Source organism: Hemicordylus capensis, chromosome 2 (genome assembly GCF_027244095.1).
Source record: "Hemicordylus capensis ecotype Gifberg chromosome 2, rHemCap1.1.pri, whole genome shotgun sequence".
Lineage (NCBI taxonomy): Eukaryota > Metazoa > Chordata > Lepidosauria > Squamata > Cordylidae > Hemicordylus > Hemicordylus capensis.
In genome coordinates this window covers 134,613,632-134,640,856 of record NC_069658.1, presented here as the reverse complement: position 1 = coordinate 134,640,856, position 27,225 = coordinate 134,613,632, and the positions used below count along the sequence as shown (strand labels likewise).

Below are 27,225 nucleotides of genomic sequence, written 5' to 3'. Positions count from 1 at the left end.
GAATGTCTGGCTGATATGCAGCATAATAGAAGTTTGTAGAGAATAGTGGATTTAAGCAGAGCAAGCCCATGTGGGGGAAAGAAAAATGCTGATTCATTCCCTCCGTGTTTGCTCAACAAAGACTGTTCCTTAAACTTAAACTGGTAGAAAATACGCTGCCACCACACCCTAATTACAGAGCTTAACCCCTCCCTGGATTTGGGTGATTGTCCAGGGAGACTCTCATTCTCTTTAGCAAATAGAAAAGTACAGAAAACCTTCCACAAGCAGCCTACATGTGGAGAGAAAATTTGGCAGGTTGCTGAACAATTAACATTGAGGCATTTTTGCACCAGAGTAAACCTCTTTTCCTGAGTTAAAAATCCACTCAGAGACAGGTAAAATGCAAGAACAAAAAGAGAAAAACTTTATTCAAAATACTACAACCTGCTTCAGTCTGAGGCACTCTCAGCTTTGAGTTACAGGTGAAAAAGAAATACTCAGAACTTTACAAGATTACTTCCAAAGATTACTCCAGCTGGTGTTTGGAGTGGCACACTTTAAAATTGTGGTTACCCAGTTGCATAGAATAAAATGCAAGAAAATACCAAAAAAAAAAAAAAAAAAAACCCCTTGAGAGTTTACAGAGACTTTTACAATGCCCTAGTTGGAAAAGAGCATTGGCTCAGTTGGCCTTGATTTGTTATGTTATAAATAAAAACAAAACTAGTTGTAGGGATTTGCAAAAGCACAAAATCAAAAGAAATCTAATGCAGGCTACCTGTCTGATATCATTCCAAAATGCTACTGCACTCCAGCATTGCCATCTTTCTAGGCAGGCTAGCACAAATCGTGGCCCATCAGACCCAATTGCAGTCTATCAGTCATGTATTACATTCCAGCTGAATCTCACCTGTGTTGCTGCCTGCTTGCAAATGCAAACACACAGTGGGAGGGGCTTGTCAAGAACCTGGCGGGCCACAGTGTGTGGCTGGTGGGCTGTCTTTGGCTCACAAGTTGTACAGGCCTGTTCCAAAAGTACAGCCCTAGCATGCTTACTTCAAAGAATGCCTTGCTAAAAACCAGAGGGCTCCCTTATGTGCAGCCCTTCATTGACACTGAGGGTGCATCGGGGTCTCTGCGCAACTTCAAAGATAGCCCAGACAATGTCACTTTCCTCCTGTGCTATTCTCCCACCAAACTCTCCACCCTAGTCCAAAGCGGTTATTTATTTTATTTTATATTTTATTTTATTTTATTTTATATTTTATTTTATTTTATTTTATTTTATTTTATTTTATTTTATTTTACTGATTTATTTGATTTGATTTATACACCGCCCTTCCAAACATGACTCAGGGAGGTTTTCCCTCAGAGTGGCTATTACGACAAATCATTGCTACTTCAGGGTCAGTTCTGGCAGAAAATCTAAACAGAGGGAAAGTGTTAGCCCTCCCTCCCTCCATGCTGTGGTTGTGATCCAGATTGAAGCCCCCGCTGCTGCAAAAAGAAAGAAAAAAGAGGCACTTTTTGTTTTAAGCCTGCGACAAGCTTAAACATTACACGTAGTTTGGTCCTATGGCCTCAGTCTATTCGGCGTGGTTCGGTCTGAATTTGGACCGAACAATGGGTATGAACTGATCAGCTGGAATGGTTGGTTCGACAAACCAGCTTGAAGCAGTTCATAACTGAACTGCTCAAACCAGCCCAGTTCGCTGCAGTTTGGTTCACAATCGAACTGGTTCTATACATCCCTACTTAGGATTGCACTGCACACCTCCTAATAATTCCTTCTCTCTATGCTGTAAATTTCTGCAGGCTCCACAACAATCTGTCTTGCCTGATAAAGTGGATATTCTTCATTGTGCACATTCTACCGTGGGACCTGATTTCTTGTAATAACCAGTGCAAGGTTTCATATAGTTTCCCCCTGGTATCTTTTTTTGATGCAATTCTTGGCTGGAATGCTAAGACATGTCAGCAAAGAGTAATGACACAACCATGGCCATATCTGTAAGTGAAATATTGATTGTGATGACCCCCTTTTAAACAATGAAATATCCATCTTCTTCTATTTGTCGCTACCTCTCTTGCCTTATATCCAATTTTTAGACACACAACACATTTGCACTTTTTTCCTTGATGAAATACCCTTCAACGTTATTTCAAGTTTCCTCTTTCCCAATTTCTATCTCTCTCTCCTTCTCCCCTGCCCCTCCCTCCCTCTCTCTCTATATAAACCATTAGCTTTGGAAAGTGAGCTATTTTCCTGTGGTACAACTGCTTGCCAACATCTAATCACGAATCAGTTGCTTGCTTGTTTTAGCTGTTAGGAATAATAGCCTTTCTGGAGGAGCAAAGCCAAAATATGTTTAGGAAAGTTTTGGATGCCTCCAGTCAGTGTTCTTTCTAACATTGTAAACCGCCCAGAGATGCAGGTTTTGGGCGGTATAGAAACATCACAGATAGATAGATAGATAGATAGATAGATAGATAGATAGATAGATAGATAGATAGATAGATGTTGTTCACTACAACTCCCAGCATCCCCAGGTGCAATGGCCTTTGGCTGGGGATAATGGGAGTTGTAGTCCACAACATCTGGGAATTCCTGTTAGAGGGAACATTGCCTCCAGTCATATAGAGAAGAGATCCAAAGGTGTCCTTGAGAAGCAAAGTAGTTAGTTGGACCATTAGGTATGTCTACACTGTAAACTCCTAGTACAGATGTTTCCAACTGGTGGTCCTCCAGATGTTGCTGAACTAGAACTCCAATCATTTCCAACTACAATTTATTGTGACCAGGGTTGATGGGAGTTGTAGTTCAGCAACATCTGGAGGACCACAAGTTCGGAACCCCTGTCCTAGTACATCTGTTTCGTACCACTGTAGCTGTCATGGCTCCCAACAGTGTGGTGTAGTGGTTAGAGTGCTGGACTAGGACTAGGGAGACCTGAGTTCAAATCCCCATTCAGCCATGAAACTAGCTGGGTGACTCTGGGCCAGTCACTTCTCTCTCAGCCTAACCTACTTCACAGGGTTGTTGTGAAAGAGAAACTCAAGTATGTAGTACACCGCTCTGGGCTCCTTGGAGGAAGAGCAGGATATAAATGTAAAATTAATAATAATAATAATAATAATAATAATAATAATAATAATAATAATAATAAGAAGAAGAAGAAGAAGAAGAAGAAGAAGAAGAAGAAGAATCTTGGTAATTGTAGTCTGGGGAGAGAATTGACTTAGGTATTCCTAGTAACTCTCACAGAACTACAGTTCCCAGGAATACCTGGGAAGATATGATCACTGTTAAAGCAGGTTAAGTTAGTAATGGAGTAACACCCCTTGGCTTGCTTGATTCCTTTTTAAGCTTTCCTGGGGGAATGCTTAGAAAAGTTTAAATTGTTTCAAGAAAACTTGGGGAGGGGAGAGTGGATGAAGCACACCTCCTTCCTTGGCATTGTGCAATAGCTAGCCAGGTCTGTGAACTGAATGTAGAACTGCCCAGTTTGCAATAGCTAGGAAGGTCAATCCTTTAAATGGGGAACTGCAAAGCAATAGCCATTACAATGCAAAATAGCCAGCTGGTCTCTCTGTGTTGTGAATGGAGCAGGATATTTGAAGGACAAAAATGTGGCCGTTGAGAGAGGATTCACTATTTGATTTGCTTGTGTTAACTCAATATATCCTTTTCATTTGGATAATTACTTGGAAGGGTTTTATTTCTTCTTTAAGAGAATGTTAGAATTTGTTTAGTCTCTGTAATTGCCTTCTGATTTCATCTCAAAGCTCTTCCTGTTTCTTGAATTTATGTGACAATATTCAGGTGTAGTAAGTTTGGGCTCACTAAACTATGAAGACTAATGATCAAAGTAGGTGGCACAAGTGCAAAGGAAGGGAAATGGAACATGTAGCCTCTCTTATCTACGCAAGAGCAAGTCAGTGAATGGTTTCTATTATCTGTTGGCTGTCTCTGCAGAGTGAATTGATGGGCTTCCATATGGTTTGTCTTGGACATTGGATTGCCAGATCATGATTCAGAGGGTGGGTGCATCCTTTACCATCTTCACTGCAGCAGACTCTCTCACCCTGCTCCTTTCTCAGTCCCACCCCTTCCTACTGACTGTGCACAATGAAAAGAATTTTGCTTGCTTTAGCAAAAGATAAATGGGGGGAAAGAAGGATTGAGGGAAGTCATGGCTGCTGCAGAGCTATTAAAAACAAGAGCCAGGCATGATCTCCGAGTTGTAACTGGCAACTTCACTTGTGCATGTGTCCTCCTTCCTTTAAAGCAGCGATTCCCAACCTGTGGTGCTCCAGATGTTGCTGAACTACAACTCCCATCAACCCCAGCCACAATTTATTGTGGCTGGCAGGGGAGGATTAAGCTTTTTGTTGTCCATAGGCAAAAAGGCTTTTGCTGCCCTTGTACCTTTTTAAAAAATAAAGTTGCTGTGTGGCAGCGGCCACAGTAGCTGCGGGGGAGGGGGAATTTCCCCCTTTTTGCCTTCTAAATAATGCAACTGCTGGTGGCAGGATGGGGCACAGTGGCTCTGGGGAGGGGAGCATAAAGGGGAGAGTCCCCCCCTTTTACCTTTGAAAACACCACTGCACAGCTTCTTGTGCAGTCACTTGGGAGGAGCAGGGGAGCTGGAAAGAGCTTTCCGCTCCCCATCCCACCACGCAGTGGTGTTTTCAAAGATGAGAGGGAAGACTCTCCCTGCTTCCCCCCCCACACCCTCCCCGTAGCTCCCACCATGCCCCATCCCACCCCCAGCAGTGGCGTTCTTTAAAGCAGGGATCCTCAACATTGGGCCCCCAGATGTTCTTGGACTTCAACTCCCATAATCCCCAGTCAAAGGCCACTGGGCCTGGGGATTATGGGAGTTGAAGTCCAAGAACATCTGGGGGCCCAACGTTGAGGATCCCTGCTTTAGAGGGCAAAAGGGGGAAATTTCCCCTTGCCCCCCTCCTGCAGCCACCATGCAATGGGGGTTTGTTTTTTTTAGGTAAAAGGGGGGACTTTCTTCTCGTCTCCCCACCCCTCGCTGCAGCCACTGCCCACAAAGAGAGTTGGCAAAATTTGAGGAGAGCTCCTCAAATTTTGCCGCCATAGGCAAATGCCTACTCTGCCTCTCTGTTAATCTACCACTGTTGGCTGGGGGGTGCTGGGAGTGTAATTTAGCAAGATATGGAGTACCACAGGTTGGGAATCCCTGCTTTGTTGAGATGATTTTGACCCCAAGGTTCCATTCTGGGAAGCCTTCAGTGTGGAGAATGAATGGTTCAAAACTATTCTCTTGGTCAGTCTGGGGAAATATCCTAGATCAGGGATTCTCAACGTTGGGTCCCCAGATGTTATTGGACTTCAACTCCCATAATCCCCAACCAAAGGCCACTGGGGCTGGGGATTATGGGAGTTGAAGTCCAATAACATCTGGAGACCCAACGTTGAGAATCCCTGTCCTAGATGGTTTTGAACAAGGAGCCTGGTAAATTTCATTTGATTACATCAGCCAGGGTTAAAACAGGCTATACAGCAAAATCTAGGGCTTTCGCCTCACAGGTGTCCAAGGTGACTGATTAGTCTTAAGTACAGTATCAGCAATGAGTTCCCCATTGTCCGTGTTGGTTTCTTTCTTCCCAGCTAAAGATAGTTCCTGGGAAAGACCTTAAGAACGCCTCCTGTGACATTCTTTCCCTGGGGATGCTGAAAGTTTCCCTGGGCCCATATACACTCAATTGCCTGGGTCACTCATCTCTTTGTTATGGCTTATTTGGGGTCCAACTAGAGGCAGCAATTGGAATGCACACCTTCTGTTCTGCACCTATCAAGGGGGAGAGGCAGGACTGTCTATGGCTAGGAGCTCTTCAGATGCCCCGTGTGGGAGCTTGGCCATAATACTCATTTCTGTAGCTAACTGCTCTGTCTTCAGGTGGAGCCTATTTTTGCTGAATGTCTAGTAAATGAAGTCAGTTCTCTTCTTGAACACCTCCCAAACTGGCCATCTTTGTAACCTGTTTGGAAGCTCTTTGCTGAACCTTGTAAGGGCCAGACGGAACGCTATTCTAAATGCATCACTAAATGCAACATGCTATGCTAAATGCATACGGTCGTTTGACCCTTGTATTCTTGGTTTCCCTTTGTTATGTATTAACAGGGCTGCCAAGAGCGAGTTTGGGCCCTGGTGAAAAAAAAATTTCAGGATTTTTCGGGAGTCTTTGCTGCGAGGCCCCCCTACTGCTGCCGCCACCACCACCAGGCCGAACTGCCAATCTTTAAAATAATGCTAGCCTCCATGTTTGCAGCCAGGGGGCTGGGGTGAGCTGAGCACTGCCCTGTGGTGGCAGTGGGCAAAGTGGGAGCGGCCACTGAACCTGACCATCTGGCACATCAGCCCTTGAGAACTGCGAGGCTCTCCAGCGTGCCTGTGCAGTTTGACTAGAGTGTCGACATGGTGGCAGCAGGAGGCAAGACAAAACATAGGCAACACAATCGGCCCCAGGCCCCCTTCTGGACCACCGGGCCCTAGTAATTTGTACCAGCTTCCCCCCTCTCTCGTCGGCCCTGCATATTATCCACAGGGAGGTGGATCCAGATTGGGACCATTGTGGAGTGGAAGGAGGCTTTAACCCTTTCCCTTTGCCACTGTTCTGATATGGATCAGGACCCCTACAGCTGCTCTTTCCCCCAGGGGAGGAGCTACCAATAGTAAAAGCTCTCTAGATTCTCATTGGCTTTCGTGATGCTGGCTGGGCCCAATCTTCTCCAGCACCCAGAGCAGAACAGGTGTCAGCAATGGGCCCCTTTGGGGTTCTGGGCCCTCAGCAACTGTCCAAAGATGCCTCATGCTGATGCTGGCCCTGAATCAACCATATACAGTATGTGAGGGTTGCGACTTTCCCATTGTTAGCAGTTTTCACTTTTATGTTTTTCAAAACAAAGTGAAAATGCTCTTTCGTTTGCTCTGGATGAAATGGGATAGGAGGAAAAGAGATAATACCAAGTGTAAACATTTTGCAAAGTTTTCCACATCACAAGAAATACTTTTTACAGTGGAATCTTTGCAAGAAAAAACAAAACAGAGGTATCAAGCCTCCTAAAATATTGTCCACTCAGGCTTTGACTTGGCATTAGCTTGTTCAAATTTTAAAAATCCTTTTCTTCTCTATTAAGTAAATGGAATCATTAAGCTCATTACTTAATTAATCAAGCATAGCTGCCATACTTAATTCATCATTTCTTAATACGAGGGGGAATGATCTTGAATCAGAAATCTTTATCCAGTGGTGCATTCATTATAAAGCTTTCTTCAGTCAGCAAAAGAGATTAGATTACGAATGCTGCTCATAAAAGGAAAAAAATGGAAAATGGCATACCTTGGGGCTAGATCAATTCTGTGATTTCAGTTCAGAGAAATGTATCTATACTACCAAAGGAGGCAAATCTTCGAGACTCAGAGCCATTCTGCACATGTAGGCAAGCCATGTGTTAACAGTATTCCTGGACTGTGCCATTTCAGGTAGAGTTCCCTATGATTCGATGGCCCTGCATATAACAAATAAAAGAAAAGCTTTTCTTGCATGTAGTAAACTAGCTCAACAGGGAAGCAGACCCTTTCCCTGACATGCCTGTTTCTCAAGAGCATTGTGCATTTTTGATATGTGGCTGCAGTCCTGGAAGCAATGGACACAGCCCTAGAAAAGACTACAGTTCCCAAGAAACTCTGAGCCTTTCCCAGGGCTCCGGAGGAAGAAGGGGGGGGGCCCTTACAGATGCACTCTGTACACATCATTTACTGACACATGTAGATTGGCCCTTAAGTGAGCAATCTTTACCTTGCTATAGGGAAAATCTGTTTTCACAACCTTCAGACATTTATTTGTTTTGTTTTCATTCAGGATTGCTGAGAATAGATGCATGTATTATATAAACAGCTGAGAAAATTGTCAGTGTGTAAGTCTGCTATTGTGGTTAATCATCGTATATTCTCCAAGCCATGTTGCTGTAATTATTTTCTTCTCTCCCTCATCTCATTTATGTGTACCTGAAATTTATCTCTGAAGTGTAGGCTTTAATGAGGGGGTTGTTACAACATGTTTGTCTTCTGTTAGGCTTATTCTCCTGTATTAACAGAGAAAGACACTTGACTCAATGCAATTTAAACATCTAATAACTTCCAATATACTGAAATGCCTGTGTTGAGAATTTACTTACTCATTTCAAATCGCACCTCTCTCCCACTAATTAACACAAGAGCACAATCTACAAGAAAGTGCTTCAATGTTAGCTGCATTGAACTTTCTTTTCACTGGGGCTTGCACAAGAGACGGTTCTGATGGGTTGTGCCCTGTGGGTGAGATCTGTCTGTCTCCTCCTCTGCCACCATCAATGGCATCCCAAATCCAGGAAGAGGGCTATCTCAGCCTGCATCACGAAAGGGCTTCCTCTGGTTTCATCTGGGCTAGGCAAATGCATCATTGAGGCTGTTCCCATGACCAGGAATAATCGGGCTAAGGGAGCCTAGCCTGGTTTCTCCCGGTTGTGGGCTGCACAGCTCCCAGCAGCAAGCCTCCAAAAATACCCCTCCCCTTAAATGAGGTTAGTGGGGCATGCACCTCCACTACCCGATTGTGAGATGCTGCGGCATGGTGACTTATGAGGAGACCCCCGCCGGGAAGCTAAAACAAACCTCCCTGCTTCGGAGGTCTCCCCAGGATGCCCCATGCACTTGCATGGGGCATCCTGGGGCTTCTGGGGGGTGGGCGAACATTGAGCCCCACCGCCCCTACCGGCTCTGTGACAGAGCCAGTAATCATGTGGGCAGCCGCCCAGGGACGGCTCCCTGCTTGTTTGTAGGGAGAACGGGCTAAGCTGGGCCTGGTTAGGCTCTTCATACTGCTCATGTGCAGATCCTCATTTTGGCTAACTTTTACCGTGGAACAAACTAGGGGTGTGCACAGAACCAGCTGGCCCAGTTTGGTTTGAGTTCAAACCAGACCCGAACCAGACTGGGCCAGTTCAGTCTGGCACATCCTCGAACTCCTCCCAGTTTGGTTCGGTCGGGGGGGTTTCCACAGATCTCCCCCCCCCCATTTTTTTAATCACTTACTCCCTCAGGGGGACTTCCTCTAGGTGGTGGTGGGAGTCTGTGGGGGTTCCCCCTCCCCCACTAGCCTCCTTACCACCCTAACCAGCCTGGCCAGGGAGGCCACACAGAGACTCACTGCGCAGGTGTGGCGGCCTCTAAAATGGCCACCGCACCAGAGCGGGAAGGCCTGAATGGGACAAAGAGCCACAAGGAGGCCAGCGGGAAACCCATCGCAGACCGCCCCCTCCACCTAGAGGAAGTGCCCCAGAGGAAGTAAATGGTGTATATATATATATATGAAAAAAGAAATCATGAACCCCCAGTGGGGTTCGGTCCAAAATCGGACCAAACAGGGGGTGGTTTGGTTCAACCCCAAACGGTCAAACCGAACCAGTTCGACATTGAACCAGTTTGCACACCACTAGAACAAACACCTACATTGTGCAAATTCACCTTACTTGAAACTCTGACCTGCAGGATGCAGAAATGAAAACAGTAAAGTCAAAAACCTATTAAGGTTGTTCTCATGACCAAAATAGCGGGCGAGGGCATGGATGGACCCACCTTCCCCCCAGATGATAGTTGATGTCCTCTTTGGTGCATCATCGCACTCCTACACAATCCGCACTGCTCTGTGTAGTGCAGATGACTGTTGGCTGGGATTGCTTTTCCTGGCATCTAGAAATCCAACAATGCACCATGTGACACACACACGCAGTACATTTGCGGATTCCCTCCAGGAGTCTAGCATTCTAGGTATCCAGATCTATATATGCACAGGTTGTGTACAGCCTGAGCATATACACAACCCCGGATCTGGGGTAAAAGGCACGCTTGCACCCTTTAACCCAGGTAAAAGCCCGGGTCAAAAACTTGGGATACTTGAGGGGGCAGCACAGGGATTGACCTTGATCCTGGAGCTGCACACAAGCAGCCCTACCCACATAGGGCTGCCCTAACATGAGTAGGGCTGATTGAATGCACAACCTCAAGTGACAATCATCACTTTAGCTATGATTATAAGATAGCAGTGTTCGGTGGTAGGGGGGATTTCTATTGTGTGAGGGAAGTCCTTGGATGATGCACAGCTATTATAGCAACTTCCCTGGTACTTCTCCAGGTTTGATTTGCAGGTTGAAAATAACTATTTGGCTGTCTAGAACCCCCACCCCACCCCACCCCCAAATAAATTGTGTGAATATTAACTTTCCCCAGGACTTGTTGGTGTCCTTGTTTGCTTTGACTGTTGCTTTCTTCTTCTTCCAGGATTACTCACATGGGTGATCCCAGCCAATCAGACAATGAACAGGATGATGTCACAATAGCTCTCTTCAGACATTATGAGCACCAGTGGTGTTCACACTTACGATTCAGGAAGCAGGGAAGTCCTACCCTGCTGCTGTCACTCACCACCTTGAGCCAGCAGCTCACAAATACACTCTCTTTGTCTTAAGGGGGGAAGCACCGTAACTGTGATGACTGGCACTTCTGTGAGCAGGAACCTCGGGCGATCCAGGTTGCCACGCACAGAGACACCAGCCATCATGGGTATGACACTTCTCCATTCAGACAAACAAAGTCATAATCATGAGTGGCCAGGTCGAGGTGGTGAGTGACAGCAGTGGGGTGGGACTTTCTCCCTGCTTTCTGAGTTGTAAAAGTACCACTGGCATTCATGACATCTGAAGAGGGCTAATGCTATTTAGTTAATCAGATTTGGTTCTGTGATTATATTACTCGGGGAAGGTGAAAGCAAGTGAAGAGAGATCAAGTAAGGACAATATATTTTATTTATTTATTATTATTTTTTTTAATTCGATTTCTATACCGCCTTTCCAAAATTGGCGCAGGGTGGTTTACACAGAGAAATAATAAATAAATAAGATAAATAAAATGGATCCCTGTCCCCAAAAGGCTCACAATCTAAAAAGAAACATAAGATAGACACCAGCAACAGTCCGTGGAGGTACTGTGCTAGGGGTGTATAGGGCCAGTTATTTCCCCCCTGCTAAATAAAGAGAATCACCATGTTAAAAGTGCCTCTTTGCCAAGTTAACAGGGGTTGATATAAATTAATGTGTGCACATTTCACCAAGATGTGCTAAAAAATGGTTGGAAAGGGGAGATGTTTTTCAGCAGTGCTGAAAAAGGCAAGATCCTGCTCTACACTAGGGCAAACCCCTAGTTTTCTCAAATGTTGGTCCTTATCTCCATCTGAAACAAAGCTTAGATATGAGTAACTGCATTTGCTCATATTATATATTGTTACTCTACCTTCTCCCCCCCCCCCGCCTCTTTTTTCTTTCTTTTTCTTTTTGGTATTCTTTCCAGATGAAATTTAGATTGTAAGCTTCTTGGGGCAAGAACCTAGCTTATATTATTATCGGAAGTTTCATGTACATGTTCAACAAGGAGTGGGGAAAGTGGACACCTGTTTTCACATGATACATTTTCTTTGTTGTTTCTGGCTATCTCTGGAGAGAGTTACAAATTGAACAGATGCTCAGCCAAGCTGAATAGGTACTGAGCAACATACAATAACTTTTCTCATGGCTAGGTTGGTGATGCTAGAAGTCCCTACTGCACAAATGTGTTTAAGAAAGTAGGCAAAAGCCATGGCTTCCAAGTTAATGCATAATTACAAATGTGTTTGTAACATGGTCTATGTACCATCATCCCTCGCTAACCGCGAGGGTTCTATTCTGGAAAAACTATGCAGCTGGCAAATTTGTGACTGGCAAGCCATTGAAATCGATGGCAAATAGGTTAGGGGAATCGTGGTCAAGAAAAGACTGCAAAATACAGTTTAAAATAGAGAGGGAATCCCTCCAAATCATCATGAGTTAGTACGAGGAATGAAGGGGAACCCTAAACATCACCCCTGACCCTCCCAATCACTCTTGAACCCCTGAAAATCACCCCTTGAGCCCTAAAAATCACCCAACCCACCCAAAATTACAACCTCCCCCCAGGGTGGGGGAATTACCAAGAAATCTTGCCAAGCTGTGGCTACTTGGGTTGCGATTGGTGAGACCTGCCACAATTTCCCAGTTGTGGCTACTTAAAACCATGATTGGGAAACCCGCGGTTGGCAAAGGATGACTGTACAACAAATGTGACAGTAACACGTAAAATAGTCTTAGTAATAATCATAATAATCCTGAGTTCAGCCTACTGGAGGCTTTGCTGGATCCTGATCAAGCTGGAATCCAGAGAACCCTGTGCACAGACCTAAAACCTCTTCTGTGTGTCCACACAGGGGTTTTCTCTGCTTGTGCTTCTGCTGCATGATCCCTTCATGCTGTATCAGATGCTGCTAAGTGTCAGAGAATCCCCTGAGGAGAAAAAGGACAAAGAAGAGAAAATGGAAATATATGGCAATCCTCTCACCCTCCTTTCATTTTATTTTCATAGCAAGTTAGAGTTGAAGGTGGATGCTGCATCTGATAAAACTACCAGGCTAGTAGACTAAAGCAGCATTTTAAGAAGTCAGCCATGTACATAAACGTCCATTCAACAACATAGTTACAGCAGCTTTGTGAATATCACTCTTACACAGATGACCTTTCTTTTCCTCACAGACCTTGCAGATGGGCATCAAGCACTTTTCTGGACTGTTTGTGATGTTGTGCATTGGATTTGGCTTGTCTATCCTCACTACGATCGGAGAACACATTGTTTACAGGCTTGTGATCCCCCGACTCAAAAAGAAATCCAAACTGAGATATTGGCTCCATACAAGTCAGGTACATATTCTGGTACTGTTAAGTCTCTCAAAGGAACAGCGTTGGTTTGAACAAACTAAATCCAAAACCCTACTGAAAACAGATGGTGTGGACAGAGGGACTTCAGAAGGTAGTTCCCAAGCTGCCGTAAGAAACTGAAGCCAGCACATGGCTCTACAAATGAAAGAGGTGGAGCTATACAGATGGAGGTCATCCTGAATTCTAAATAACTCCCACAAAGTTTTATAGGGCAGAGGAAATTGGCTGCAATCTGAAACACAGTTGGTGGGAAGAAGCTGCTCGCTGCTCCCTGCCCCAGATACCGAAGTCACCGAGGACAAGGAGTGGGTTTAATTCCTACCTCACTGTTGTCACTGAGTGCATCCTTGTACTTGTTCTTATATACATACATGGCTGCCACTCACTCTATAGTGGAAAGTAAAGTGCCGCACCAGGAGCCAGCTTTGTGGTGGGGACAAAATCTGCCTGGCAGACCTGACATTGGGTGACGTGGCCTTTATCAGGATACACTGGCTGCATCCACATCTAATGTGGAACCTCAGGTCCAGTGGACCCGCGGTTCTACGCATCCCCTCTCCCTGCTCTCCCATTCGATTTTGGACATTGAGGAGAGCAGCCTCTCTGCAGTCACTGAGGCTGCAGAGAGGTGGGGAAGCTGGCTGTGTGGGCTTCTTTCTTTACAGAAGGCACAGCCAATCACCCCAGAGTTGAGGGAGAACCTTCTTCCCTCAACTGCAGTTCCAGGGCCAGCAGCCTGCGGTTCTGAATTCATGCTACAGGCTGTCTGGAACCTCGGGCGGTGGTGACAAACCTCACTACAATCCTAGGGTTCAGATTCTGAACCCTCGATTTTGTGGCCACGCCCAACTGCGGTTCCCCACATTCGAACGTCATGTTCGCAGAACCTCAGGCCTGTTCAACTGTGGTTCTGCGTTACATGTGAATGTGGCCATTGCATACTGTAGTATACAGTGCCTCTCCCTCCACTCACACATGCACGCAGTCATTTTGCTAATTATTAATAATGCTTCAACCTAAGCTTCAAACAGGCACTATCACAAATTTTAAGGAGCAGCATTAACAGGAAGAGGAGCACATACTGCTCTTCAGTGAGGAAGATGAGATATGATTCAAATATATTGGAGCTTTGCTGGGGGAAATAAATGTTTGAGTTAGGTGAAAAGTAAGCTTGGTTCCAATGCAGCTGGCAGATAAAGGAACCCTCTTGAGAAGACTAGGTGACTCTGGGGATTGTTGACAGCAATGCACACGTACAAATATAAATCCTTTTTCTATAAACCATTGCTTTTTAGGCTTTCAAGAGCCATCAGAAAATAAGTCCTTGCAATTATTCCATGTATACAAACTGAAAAGAAAAATAGGAAATCTGCTTCTTATCTAACCTAGGGCACATTTACTTAAGTCTAGAAGTTACAAATGTGATAAATATATGTTCAAGTGACTAAATATAGATGTCAAATGGCATTTTAAAAGAAGAATTCTACTTCTTACAAGTTTGTGGAAGGCTATTTGGGTGAAACTCCAACTACCCTCTCTTCCACCAGGCTCTTCAATTATAAACTGTATGTATGGTATCCAAGTCCGTTTGATTCTTAGTAACTGGAACAGTTTTTCTTTTCTTGCAATGTATAGCAGTAGCTAATGTGCATTTTTCAGTCAGCGTGTGTCAAAGGTACCTATTCTGGTGGCATAATTGTGCCTTTGTTCATGGAAATAGATATTAATGGAAATGTACCACTTTCATTCAGAGCCGTTACACAAAGAGTTTCCCCGTCTCTGCCAGCAAGTGATATTGATGTGGAATTTGTGAGTGGGGAATTTCACTTATGCTGTATCATACAGTTTTAGAGTTTGAAGGTACCTGAAGAGGTCTTAAGGTCCACCATCATTCACTCAATACTTGGGTTAGACTAGAAGATCTCCAAGGCTCTTGTCCCTCTACCCTAGGCTCCCACTCTCAGCAGCTCTCTAGACAGAGTCTCATGCAGAGATCTTTCCCAGCCCTGCTACCTAAGATTCCTTTTTAACTAGAGTTGCCAAAAGGTTCATCTGGGGCCCTCTGTATGCAAGGCACTGCTCTGTGGTCTCTCCCCATACAATACAGCTCATGAGATGAACGATAACTAGTCCCAAGAATACTAAACCCAATGGCATCTTTAACATAAAGGCAGCTTTATGACAAATAAATAAACATTGGCATGAACTATGTGCAAAGCCAAATTTTATGTCCACCCAAACACACAAAAGTGATTTTCTTGCGATTAATTTACATTCCCCTTTTTCTCTAGAGATTGCACCGAGCTCTAAATAGTTCATTTATTGAAGACAAACACCAGCCTAAAGCAAAACAAGTTGAAAAGAGGTAAGAAAAATGATTTTTAAAACTCCTTGTTTGCAGATGAATCTGTAGATATTAGTTCCCCAGACACATAACACTTTTTTTTTTTGAGAAACGGAAAGAGAAATGTTTGTTAAAATAGCACTGTACAGTGTAGTTAAGCACGGAAGAGAAACAGCAAATGGTATTTATTATTGTGCCAAGTGAGTCATAAATCATAAAGGAATCATTTTGGCTACATGACCTCTGGAATAGCAATACCTTTCATGTCAAATGTATACATTACCCACCTGTCTGACTCTAAAACAACATGACGGACAGGCAGGTAATCATGATGTTTATTTAAATATTTTTTGGCTCAATATATCTAAAAGATCCACTAGCTCCCTTATGTCCTAAGCAAGTAGTTCTCAGAATCATAGGTTAGCCCAGGGATTCTCAAACTTGGGTCCTCAAGTGTTATTGGACTTCAACTCCCATAATCCCTAGCCTCAGTGGCCTTTGGTTGGGGATTATGGGAGTTGAAGTCCAATAACACCTGAGGACCCAAGTTTGAGAATCCCTGGGTTAGCCATACAGCAGGCATGCTGGGTGCAAGTAAAGAAGCCAGATTGGGGCCTCAGCTGAGAAATTGTTGGCTTTGTTTAAGAAGCTACTGTATGTCTTAATCTGATTTCTGAGATCAACTGAGGCAATCTCCTTGTAGTTACTTCAACGCACTGTAGTATTCCTAGTCATTGCCACTTATCTTTGGAACATTGTCTCCCTTGAGACCTGCCAGAACCCCAATGCATTAAGAAGCACTACAAGATCTTAGGAATATAGGAAGCTGCCTTATACTGAGTCAGACCATTGGTCCATCCAGCTCAGTATTGTCTACCCACACTGGCAGCGGTTTCTCCAAGTTTACAGGCAGGAGCCTCTCTCAGATCTATCTGGAGATAGAAATAGTGCATTTCTATTAAGCTGTTTTAGGTCTTTTTAATAGTTCCATATCTACCCAGAGCCTCTGGAACTGAGCAGCCTGTTAACTGATTTAATGTTACAATCCTATGCAAACCTATTTGAGAATAAGTTCCATTTAAATGAGTGTACAGTGGTCCCTCGACTTACGAACTACTCGACAACCGAATTTTTCGACTTACGAAAGGAAAAAGTGGCCGCACGCTTACGAATTTTTTGACATCCGAACGGAAAACCGTTGGCGGTTTTAGATGCAGTTTCCTCGACTTACGAATTTTGATAATGTGGTCGTTGCCCCATGGCAAGCAATGCTCCGCAGGAGTTTGCAGAGTTTGCGGAGTTTGCATTTTGCATGCCTTTAAAGTGCACTTGATAAAGAGTTTTGCACATAAAACTGGGTGTCTGGGTCTTTTTCCTAGGCTCCGGAACAAATTAATCTGTTTCCAATGCATTCCTATGGGAAACCGCTTTTCGACTTACGAACTTTTCGACCTACGAATGTGCATTCGGAACGGATTAACTTTGTAAGTCGAGGGACCACTGTAGCTTGTTTCTGAGTAAACATGTTGTGAATCACTTAGTATTTTAAGTAGGTAATTTTTCAAAAGATATTCAACCACGGTATGAAATGCAAAATATGTGCTTATTAGGGCTGTCGACCTATTAAAGAAATCTTACTTGATCAATTGTATTAGCTTTAGTCAACTATTGATTAGGTTTGCATGAAAAAATAGTTCTAAAGAAGAAAGTGTGCTTCTCTTGTTTTTAGATGATGCACACACATGATGTATCGGGCATTGTCTTAGAAGAGGCATTCTTTTGTCTCCTTTGCACAGGAGGAAAATGCCATCCCCAGTTTTTAGAAATACTGCAGTGTAATAAGAATAATGTTACAGTGTTATAAATCTGCTGCCCAGTTTGCTGAGGGTACCTTTTTAGTTGATGAAAATATTTAACTAAACATTACAACCCATATATTATATATTGAGGCACTTCAGACGATTACTGTGAAGCACCTCGATGAGCTCTCCCTGCAGATGATCATGCCTGGAGCCCTGGTGGCCAGACTGGCCACCTACACGACTTCCAGCTCCATCACAGAGCTGGTGGGTGCTGTCCCAGGATGCCTCTGAGCCCAGGAGGCTGCAAGCAATAAAGTGAGGTTAACAGAGCACTCGCTCCATTAACCTCATTTAAGGGGAGGGTGAATTAGGCGGGCTAGCCACCTGGGAACCACCAGGATCGCCCGCGAGCCCAGTGGTTCCCATGATCGGCAGAAAGCAGGTTAGGCTCCCTTTGCCCGCTTTCTGCCGACCGTGGGAATAGCTTCATTATATTATATTATTATTCTATTTTGTTATTGTTATTATGGATTACAGAGGCCACTCTAGCTGGAAGGTGCTAAAAGTTGGAAAGCTGATGACATGACTTAATAAGATAGCCTTGACAACTCTGACTAGTCTCCTGCATGCAAAAATCACTCATAGGGGTTCTAGCCCCAAAGTATACAGGGCTCATTCCTATCCCCATTAGAAGAATCAAGCATCCATATCCACCTTAAGGATGGATGTTGATGATAGTGCTTTGCTTGGATGTGGATGCAAATCAGACTGATTAGAAACAGGAGATCTCTCTTCTGGCAATGCTGCAAGTGGCTTTCGCTGTCATTCATTCATTCATTCATTCATTCATTCATTCAATTTTTATACCGCCCTTCCAAAATGGCTCAGGGCAGTTTACAATTAAAACAAAACCATTAAAATCAGTTAACAATTAAATCAGAAATTATAAAACAGCGTAAAACAACAATTGACAATTAAAACATCATAAAACAATTAAACAATCAGAACAATTTAAAAACCCTGAAAACCAGGTTACAACATTAATGTAATGTCTTATGCCTACATTAGGGAAGATAGTGGGTCTAGATTTGCAGCTGAGGGGTTTACAACTTGCTGGGGTGAGAAATAACAGGCAGGGCTGCTCATGTGGAGCAGCCCTACCCAGGTAAAAGTAAAGTGTACCATACAGTCAATTTCAACTCCTGGAGACCACAGACCCCTGTGGTTATCTTTGGTAGAATACAGGAGGGGTTTACCATTGGCTCCTTCTGCACAGTATGAGAGGATGCCTTTCAGCATCTTCCTCTAAATATCGCTGCTGCCCAATATAGTACCAGCGGGGATTCGAACTGCCAACCTTCTGCTTGATAGTCAAGCATTTTCCTGCTGCGCCACTTAAGGTGACCTGGGTAGGGCTGTGCAAGTTCGGGTAGAGCTGCTCGTGTGAATAACTTCAGTAAGTTCCACCTCCCTTTCCCCTCAACAGATGTGCTTGGTAAGGTTAAAGTTTTCTGGCTGGTTCAGGCATGGCCCTACAGGGCCCTACTGTGACTTCAGGCTAATCACATTTCCTACTCACCCGTAGGGAACAGCATCACCTATGGATGGCAGATCTTGTAATAAGCCCAGTCAGTATCCAGTGCAGGTTTGCACATTTCGAGCAAGCTCTTTGGTGTATCTAGATCCCATCCCTTGTGGCCAAACTGAATCCTGGGGATGGCTTGCAATGTCAGCCTCATGCTCTCTGCTCTGCACCAATAATTAAACATATTTTTCTTTGGTCTCTTCAGCCTTGTTTTGTCTGAAACAGTGCAGTAGCTTCAGCCTTATTTTATTCAGTGCAATTTCTCTGACATTTTCAAAAGACTGTAACTAATTTACAACATTATGGAGTTGCTCTTCAAGCAGCTTAAGTGAGTAGGCTGGCTGGCACCACAACATCGCATCAGCTTTGGCAGCTCTGTTTTGAGGTTGCTGATATTATTCACTGCATGAGTCATAAAAATGGTGCTTGCTGTATTTTATCGGGGACCTTGATTCTGCCTTTTTCATGTCCTCATCACAAACCCAGCTTGAACGTAGGGCAAGTTTTTTGCAAATCTGACAAAACTTAATCCTGAGGCAAATGTGACTTCCCAGATCCTTTTGGTAGAAAGAAATATGCTACTTGAAAAGCTGGGGCCAAGAACCCCATTGGAGCAAGGGCAGCACATGCCACTGTGAAAACATCTCTTTAATGTTTGCTGTGTCTAATGGGAACCCTTCCAGCACCAAGCCTGTTCAAAACAGTTGCATTTCCATTGTGGATCCACTGATCATGTCAACCGGACCATGTTGCAGAGTAAGAGTCCAGGCACACAACAATAAGGAACTAATGCAGTCAAACAGTATAGTCAGCTCCCCTCCCCCTCTCCAGTCCAGACCATGGTAACACTCATTTATTCCTTTAGATTGTTGCTGTACTGAAACTGGGAAGAAACTGAGAAATGATTAAAATAACTTCAACTGTATTATTATTTCCCTGGGGAACAATACTCTGAAACGTTCTTCAGTCATCTATTTCCCAGAAGGCTCTTTTTTTAATAAAGTACATGTAGACCTACACTTTCTGACAATTTCAGGTTTATCAAAATTCATAAGAACATAAGATCCTGCTGGATCAGGCCCAAGGCCCATCTAGTCCAACATCCTGTTTCGCACAGTGGCCTACCAGATGCCACTGGAAGCCTACAGGCAGGAGTTGAGGGCATGCCCTCTCTCCTGCTGTAACTCCCCTGCGACTGGTACTCAGAGGCATCCTGCCTTTGAGGCTGGAGGTGGCCCACAGCCCTCCGACTATTTCCATCTATTTCCATCAGCACAGGTTGGCTAACTGCGTGTTTTTTGGCCCTGGGGTCAAAAACCCAAGCATACAGCAGGAGCAAAGAACTCTGAACCTCAGAATTGTTGGCGCGCAGGAAGTACAATGTCACTAATATACCATCACCTGTTGCAGTTCTTAGACCCTCAGGAAGGTCACACAACTACAACAACAAATATTTATAAACCGCTTTTCAACAAATGTTTCCAAAGCAGTTTGCATAGAGAATTAATTAATTAATTAATTAAGATGGCTCTCTGTCCCCAAAGGGCTCACAATCTAAAAAGAAACATCAGATAGACACCAGCAACAGTCACTGGAGGTACTGTGCTGGGGGTGGATAGGGCCATTTCTTCTCCCTTGCTAAATAAAGAGAATCACTGTGTTGAAAGACTACCAGTATTATTCGTTTGTCACACTTACATCTTGCCTTTCCTTCCAGAAACTCAAGGCTATATACACAGAGGCCCTAGTTGGCCATATATCCAGGCACTGGCCAGACTCAGACTTGCTTAGCCTCAGTGAGGTTGCTACCTCAAGTGACTTCAGCCAATGCTCTGGGACTCTAAGGAATCAGACTGCCAAGAAAGGTCTGAGGAGTAGGGATGTGCACAAATGGCTCGGAGAGCCACCGGTGGGGCAGGGAACAGTTCCCTTAAAAAGCAGGTAAGCCGCTCATGGCCAGCATGCACGGAGGCTGCAGCGGACAGTGCCCCAGCCACATGGCGCCTTTTGGAGAGTGGCACCGCCGCCAGAAAAGCAGCAGGGCAGTGGACAAGCAGGTCAGGAACTGCTTGCCTGCTTTTTAAGGAAACTGTTCCCCGCCCTGCTGAACCAGCTTGAACCCTGGCACCCAAGCCCGTTCGGCGCTTCTCAGAGGAGGTGCCGAATCGGCTCCTGCACATCCCTACTGAGGAGTGCCAAACGTAGCTTGAAAGCCGAGAGCCAATGGAGATTCTGCAAAATTGAGGATTACATGGCCCCTACCCATCAAAACATGGGGTGCTCCATTTTGGTCTAGAGCTTCCCATTGTTCAAGGGCAGCCCTGCATAGAGTACAGTGTAGTAGTCAAGCCTGGAGATTACAAAAAGAGACATGTTGATGCCTGTACCTCTTCTGTCTTTAAAAAAAAAAGGAAGACATTAAGAAGGTGCTAGTGGTTGTTTTGCCATGACAACATGGCCAGCAATGATATATTATTGTAGCTGATAAAACATGCAGAGTTTTTACATCTTACTGTATACAAAAGGTGTGGATGTTTCTTTTCATGATAAAGAGTTCAATTCTATGTGGTAAACACAGCCCTAGAAATTTTGAGCAATGTTTTAAGCCTTGTCCCACAAAATAATAAATGTTTAGAAATGTAAGGGCCAAGTGGCATGTAACAGGCAACTCCATGATTCTTCCTTCCTTTTAAACACGCTCACACAAACAGGAGGCTAAAATGGGGAGCAGAGGACAGGTTGCGCAAATGCCATTACATGAGTGTAGGCCTATTAGAAGTCACTAACAGCATGTGTGCAGTGGTGCAACTAGCATGTTCACAACGGTACTCAGCTCATGTATCATTGTGCTGTATGTTTGCACAGGTCCAATGCAGGGAACAGCCAGCATTCCGTGTGGAACACAGCCAGCCCAGGCAACTGCCACCGGAGGAAATACATCTGCAGCGAGGAAAAGCAGAATGAAGTGGTGCTCAAGCAGCAGCAGCAGCAGCAGCAGCAAGACATACCTCTCCCTCCCCTCAAAAGAGAGGCTCCTGCCTCTCTGACCACCAACGGGAAAGCAGACTCCCTTAACGTCACTAGGACCTCAGTGATCCAAGAGCTCTCCGAGCTGGAGAAACAGATCCAGGTGATCAAGCAGGAACTGCAGTTAGCCATGAGCAGGAAACTGGAGCTGGAGGAGTTTCAGAGGACAAACAGGACTGCTGAGCCCTAAGTGGCTCTGCTCCAGCTCCCCCGCCCCTTCCCCGTAACAGTTCAGAAATGCCCTTTTTGTAATGCCAGAAAGCGGCACTGAAATCAGCAAGCAATACGTTCCCCACCGATGGCTCCTAGTCAAGAGGCAGCAGCACACAGCCTCGGCTCCTGGTTACCAGCGTATTTCTAAGAAGGAGCAGCTCCATCTTGATGGGAAGTCATAGCCTATCAGAAGGATCACCTCAGGCTATAGGGAACTCAGCCTCCAGGCCACACACGGCCCCTGTTTTTCTTCTCACACCACACAAGAGGAATTTCCACTTTTTAGCCCTTTCTGTGCATTAATTAAAGAGAAAGAGAAAGAGAAAAAGAGACTTACAATGATGATTCAGAATTGTGTGTCCTGGTGATGTTTTGTTTGGATTTTGCTATATAAAATCGCTACGGCCTGCTGGGGGAGGGGTACGCTCACACACAGCAGAACTCAAAACCCTGCAGGTGCTATTCTTTATGATTTCAGTTTATCCCAGTCTGAAGACTGGTACCAATATTCCCCTAAAACAGTCAGACACAAGGATCAATGTCAACAATCTATCAATGGTTCCATGATTGCAAGGGGGCTCATCAGAGCTGAACCCCCACATTACACAGGATGAAGTGGTAGATTTAGGTGGTCCAATTCTGGACTCAACACTTGAAATTTTGTGAACAGCCGAATTATATTTTCAAATGCTCTTGTACCTCCACAATGCACCCCACATCGTAAAATAGCACATGACCGAGTGGGCTCCACAAAACGTTTTTCTCTGATATGCTGGGTTACTACATGCTGGAAATTTTTACATGGGGTCCCCCACCCCCAGAAATATGACCTCCCCATAAGTGGTACCGTCCAGAATTCTACCACCTAATCACTGTCCAGATCCACTATTAAGTTTCCTTACAAAACTCAGCTCTCCTCCTAATTTCCCTCCACAGAATCAACCATCAGGGCAGGACCCGACCACCTCTCGAATTCTTTCCCTCTACAGATAATCCTATTGTTCTCCTCAGCAGGTCCTGTGGCCCTGCACTTCAGTTTTCGACAGAAGCAAATTTAAAAGATTTCTGATTTTGTTTAAGGTCAGATAAATTATCCGTTGTAAGGTTTTAAGGTGTTTCCAGGTTCTGCTTTATATTGTTGGCTTACAAACCCCAGTCACTGTCTAGGGACCTTTGTTTTAGGCTGGTGGTGGAAAGCCTCTCTGGTCCATTGGTTGGCCCAAAGCCAACACCATGGCTTAACGTTTTTGAAGCTCAGTGGTATCCTTCAGTGAAATGTGTTGTGTGAGTTGCCAGTGGTGGCTTGCTCTCCAAGTGTAAATGTCTGTTCTTCATGCAGGTGCTATGCAAGCAGTGGATGAAACAATATATGGCATAATAGAACCATTGGGCAAGTCATGCCATGACCCACCCCACCTCACCCCACCCATACATGGACAGCACAGAACTATGGCCTCATTACATGTTGATTTTCTGACTCCATCGTTGCTCTCATGCCACTCTGGCTGATACATCTTTCACCATGGTGTTAGGCTGGGTCACATACTTTGAGGTCATTCACACAAGTGAAAACTGTTCTACCCGGGTTTGGGAGCTGCATGTGCTCCCAGTTTTTGGTTGTGTGGAAGCAAGGCAGGAGGAAAACCTGGGTAGAAGGGATTGTGTGGAAGCAAGGCAGGAGGAAAAGCTACCCAGCTTTTCCTCCTGCCTTGCTTCCACACAACCCCTTCTACCCAGGTTTTCCTCCTGCCTTGCTTCCACACAACCACTTCTACCCAGGTTTTCCTCCTGCCTTGCTTCCACACAACCAAAAACTGGGAGCACACGCAGCTCCCAAACCCAGGTAGAACAGTTGTTGAGTCTGTGAACGACCTCTTTGTGTATCAAACCGGGGACAGCTGCCTTCTTATGGGGTTTGTCACCAGCATGGAATATACCCATGCAATCCAGCATAACCACAGGGCAGCAGATACACACAGTAGCTGACACACTGCACAGTGAGCCACACGTCCGACTTGAGCAAGATGCGGGCTCGCTGCTTCTGCGGCATTCACCCACTGGTGTTCCTAGCAAAGATGAGGGAGACTCTGCGTCAACAACACTGTGCACGATCACTGCTGCATAGGATACAGCAGCAGTGACACCCAACATGGTTGGCACAGAGCCTCCCCCATCTTTGCTAGGAGCACCAGCAAGCTGGTGAGTGCGAGGGAAGCCACTATGCAGAGTGGCATGAGAGCAACTATGAAAATGCCGGCAGTCCTGCTACTTAAAGCAACATGCAAAGCAGGCCTAGACAAGTATGACCCAACAACTGTCTTACTTGCAAAATATTTCGCCCAACTGATGATTGATAAGAGAAAATAAAGCTTCACATGTGCCACATTGGCTTGTTTTGGGAATAATGCTCCCGACTTGAGAATCTAAATATAGCCATGGATGTGCAGAGGAGGTGGGGTCCAACATTGAATCTTGGTCCACAGCTCTCTTCTGGCATATGACACAAGTATCCAAGGCCTGAAAACCCAAAGTACTTTGTGCTGGCCAGTGCTTGGAGATTCTCCCCTCCCGAGAGATTCTCCCCCGGCAATTTTACTCAGTCAAAAAGAATACCTTTTACTCACAGACAAATAGTGGCTCTCCCCGCCCCCGCCCCTCCCCCATATCAAACAGAAATAATCTTTTGTGTAAATCAATAATGAAGTCCTTGACTTCCAGACATCCCCCTGGACATCTTCCTTTTCTGGATGGGAACTCTGGCCGGGGTCATGGTTGTATGTTTTCGGTTTTCAATAAATTTTAATATTATTTTTAGGCTGTTTGATTTGCATTATGGTTTGGGTTTGATTGCAAAGGAGAGAAAAATAGTTGAGATAAAAATACTTTCTTCAAAAGACAGATGTCCAACCTTGGGTTTGATGATCCTATGCGTCCACTATATAGATTCACTATCAACAAGTGTAAACTTATAGCAGACATAGTCATTTAACTTCCACTTGGAAGCCCCAGGATGTGTGGAATAAAATGTTCACTTCATTGTCAGAACATACAGGACAAAACCAGAGAACCTCTTGCAATGGCTCAGTGACTGGTGAAATTCAATGCCCCAAGCTGTAGACACAGCCACTAGCTTAGATAGCTTTCAAAACTGTTACACAAATTCATGAAGGATGTGGCTATTAGCCATTAGCTAGCTAAATGAGATTGGAATCTATTTTATATAAGCCACTGATTAGCATTTTGTGGGGACAGGAAAGAAGCAGGTTATACTGCTTTAAATAGAGCTTCTATAGTAAAAAGGAATATACATCTTGGCTAGATGGAGGCGGGGAACAAAGAGAGGATAGCTACTATCTTCATGCCCTGCTTTTGTGCACTTTTCAGAAACAGGATATGGGACCAGGAGGCAAGGCAATTATGTTAAGTCCCATTGAATGAGCAACCTCTTCAAGAAAAACATAATCATAGGAACATAGGAAGCTGCCTTCTACTAAGTCAGACCATTGGTCCATCTAGCTCAGTATTGTCTATGCTGAGTGACAGCAGCTTCTCCAAGGTTACATAATCCAGGCATCATTGCCTTCCTACAACCATCTAACGACTAGTAGAGACACAGCATGGTATTATAAGAGAACTGTCCCCAATCTAACTCTCACTTCAGCCATCACTTTATCCCAGAAGGCCTTAGGAAGCTCCTCTTGCTCTCAGCATTCCACCCGCAAAAAAGGGATAAAGCCAGACTCCCTGACATGGTTGTTGGCAGGATAATGTGTGGTGATGTATATGAAGCATTATGAGCACTTCAGAAAAGTGCTCCAACACTACTAATGGCACCACCCAGCCCAAATTAAGTGCTATGAAGTCCCACTGATTTGCATGGAAGAAAGCTAAGCACTCCTGAACTCTCCTCCCAAAAATCAACGTACATTTTTAAAAGTGTGTAACTTGGATTTGGCCAAGACTAAAGTCTTATCATCATCATGGAGCTCAGTCGAAGCACTAGGAGCCTGTCCCTGTCTCCCAAAACTACTTCCTACATGTACATAGGAAGCTGCCATATACTGAGTCAGACCATTGGTCTTTCGAGCTCAGTATTGTCTGCATAAGACTGACAGCAGCTTCTCCAAGGCTGCAGGCAGGAATCTCTCTCAGCCCCTATCTAAGAGATGCCAGGGAGGGAACTTGGGACTTTCTGCTTGCAAGTATCCAGGTGCTCTTCCTAGCCCCATCCCCTAAGGTGAATATCTTATAGTGCTCACACATGTAGTCTCCCATTCAAATGCAAACCAGGGCAGACCCTGCTTAGCAAAGGGGCCAACTCATGCTTGCTACCCACAAGACCACATGCATGGCACTTTAAAGAGCAGCATAAGCCAAAAAGAGACCGGCCTTCTCCAAGCAGCTTGCAATGTAAACCAGGCTCAGACAAGGAACAGAACACTGAGCAACACGAGGCACAATTGCCCGTCAATGCTAAGGATGCACTGGGGCTTCTGTGCACTGACCTGAAAGCACATCCGGGCAGCCCTGTCATGCCACTGTCCGGGCTGCCTTTGAAGTTGCACAGCAGCCCTGGCACATCCTTCAAGGCAATGGAAGACTGGACGCCATGTTGTGCAGTGTCAAGTGTACAGTTGCAAGCGCATACCACTTCCGTTGAAACGCTTTTTTCCAATGCCTCTCCGGCCTGTACAACTTCTAGTTCAACAGTCCATCAACACTATGATGCGCAGCCTAGTTGAAATTAAACAGATGCCTCTTTTTCTTTCTCAAATGGGATATTGAATCGATACACTGAGGCAATAGGTCCTTTAGAGCAGGGGTCCCAACAGGGGGTACTAGTACCCTTAGGAGTACTTGGAGGGCTCCCAGGGGGTACTTGGGGCCCTCTTGTCTCCCCACACTACAACTGCACTATTTGGCTACTCTAGCCTCTAGATTAAGTTACTCATAAGCAGTCTTTTTGAAATTAATAGCAGTAGTTTACTTGTCCCATTAATTTCAGTCGGTGTGAAGTAAAGTTAAAGTGTACCATCGAGTCGGTGTCCACTCCTGGCGACCACAGAGCCCTGTGGTTGTCCTTGGTAGAATACAGAAGGTGTCTACCATTACCTCCTCCCAGGCAGGGGGCCTTTCAGCATCTTTCTATATTGCTGCTGCCTGATATAGGAGTTCCCCATAGTCTGGGAAACATACCAGCAGGGATTCGAACCAGCAACTTCTGGCTTGCTAGTCATTTCCCCACTGCGCCATTATGTGGCTGGGTGTATAGTACTCATGAGTAATTTAGTCTAGAGCGGGGTTTCTTAACCTTGGGCCCCCAAATGTTGTTGGACTACAACTCCCATCATCTTTGTGGCTGAGGATGATGGGGGTTGTAGTCCAAAAACATCTGGGGGCCCAAAGTTAAGAAACTCAA

General features: G+C 44.9%; 1 protein-coding gene across 2 annotated transcripts in view; it reads left to right on the top strand.

Moving 5' to 3' along the window:
* GRIN3A (glutamate ionotropic receptor NMDA type subunit 3A) overlaps positions 1 to 22,158 on the top strand; it is a 171,616-nt gene extending 149,458 nt beyond the window's left edge. For both annotated transcript variants that reach the window (XM_053301169.1, XM_053301170.1), the window contains 3 exons: positions 12,653 to 12,817; positions 15,127 to 15,200; positions 21,432 to 22,158. In XM_053301169.1, the coding sequence (XP_053157144.1) occupies positions 12,653 to 12,817; positions 15,127 to 15,200; positions 21,432 to 21,783 (591 nt within the window). In that variant the 3' untranslated portion in view covers positions 21,784 to 22,158. The remainder of the gene's footprint in view (positions 1 to 12,652; positions 12,818 to 15,126; positions 15,201 to 21,431) is intronic.
* Positions 22,159 to 27,225: the final 5,067 nt, after the last annotated feature.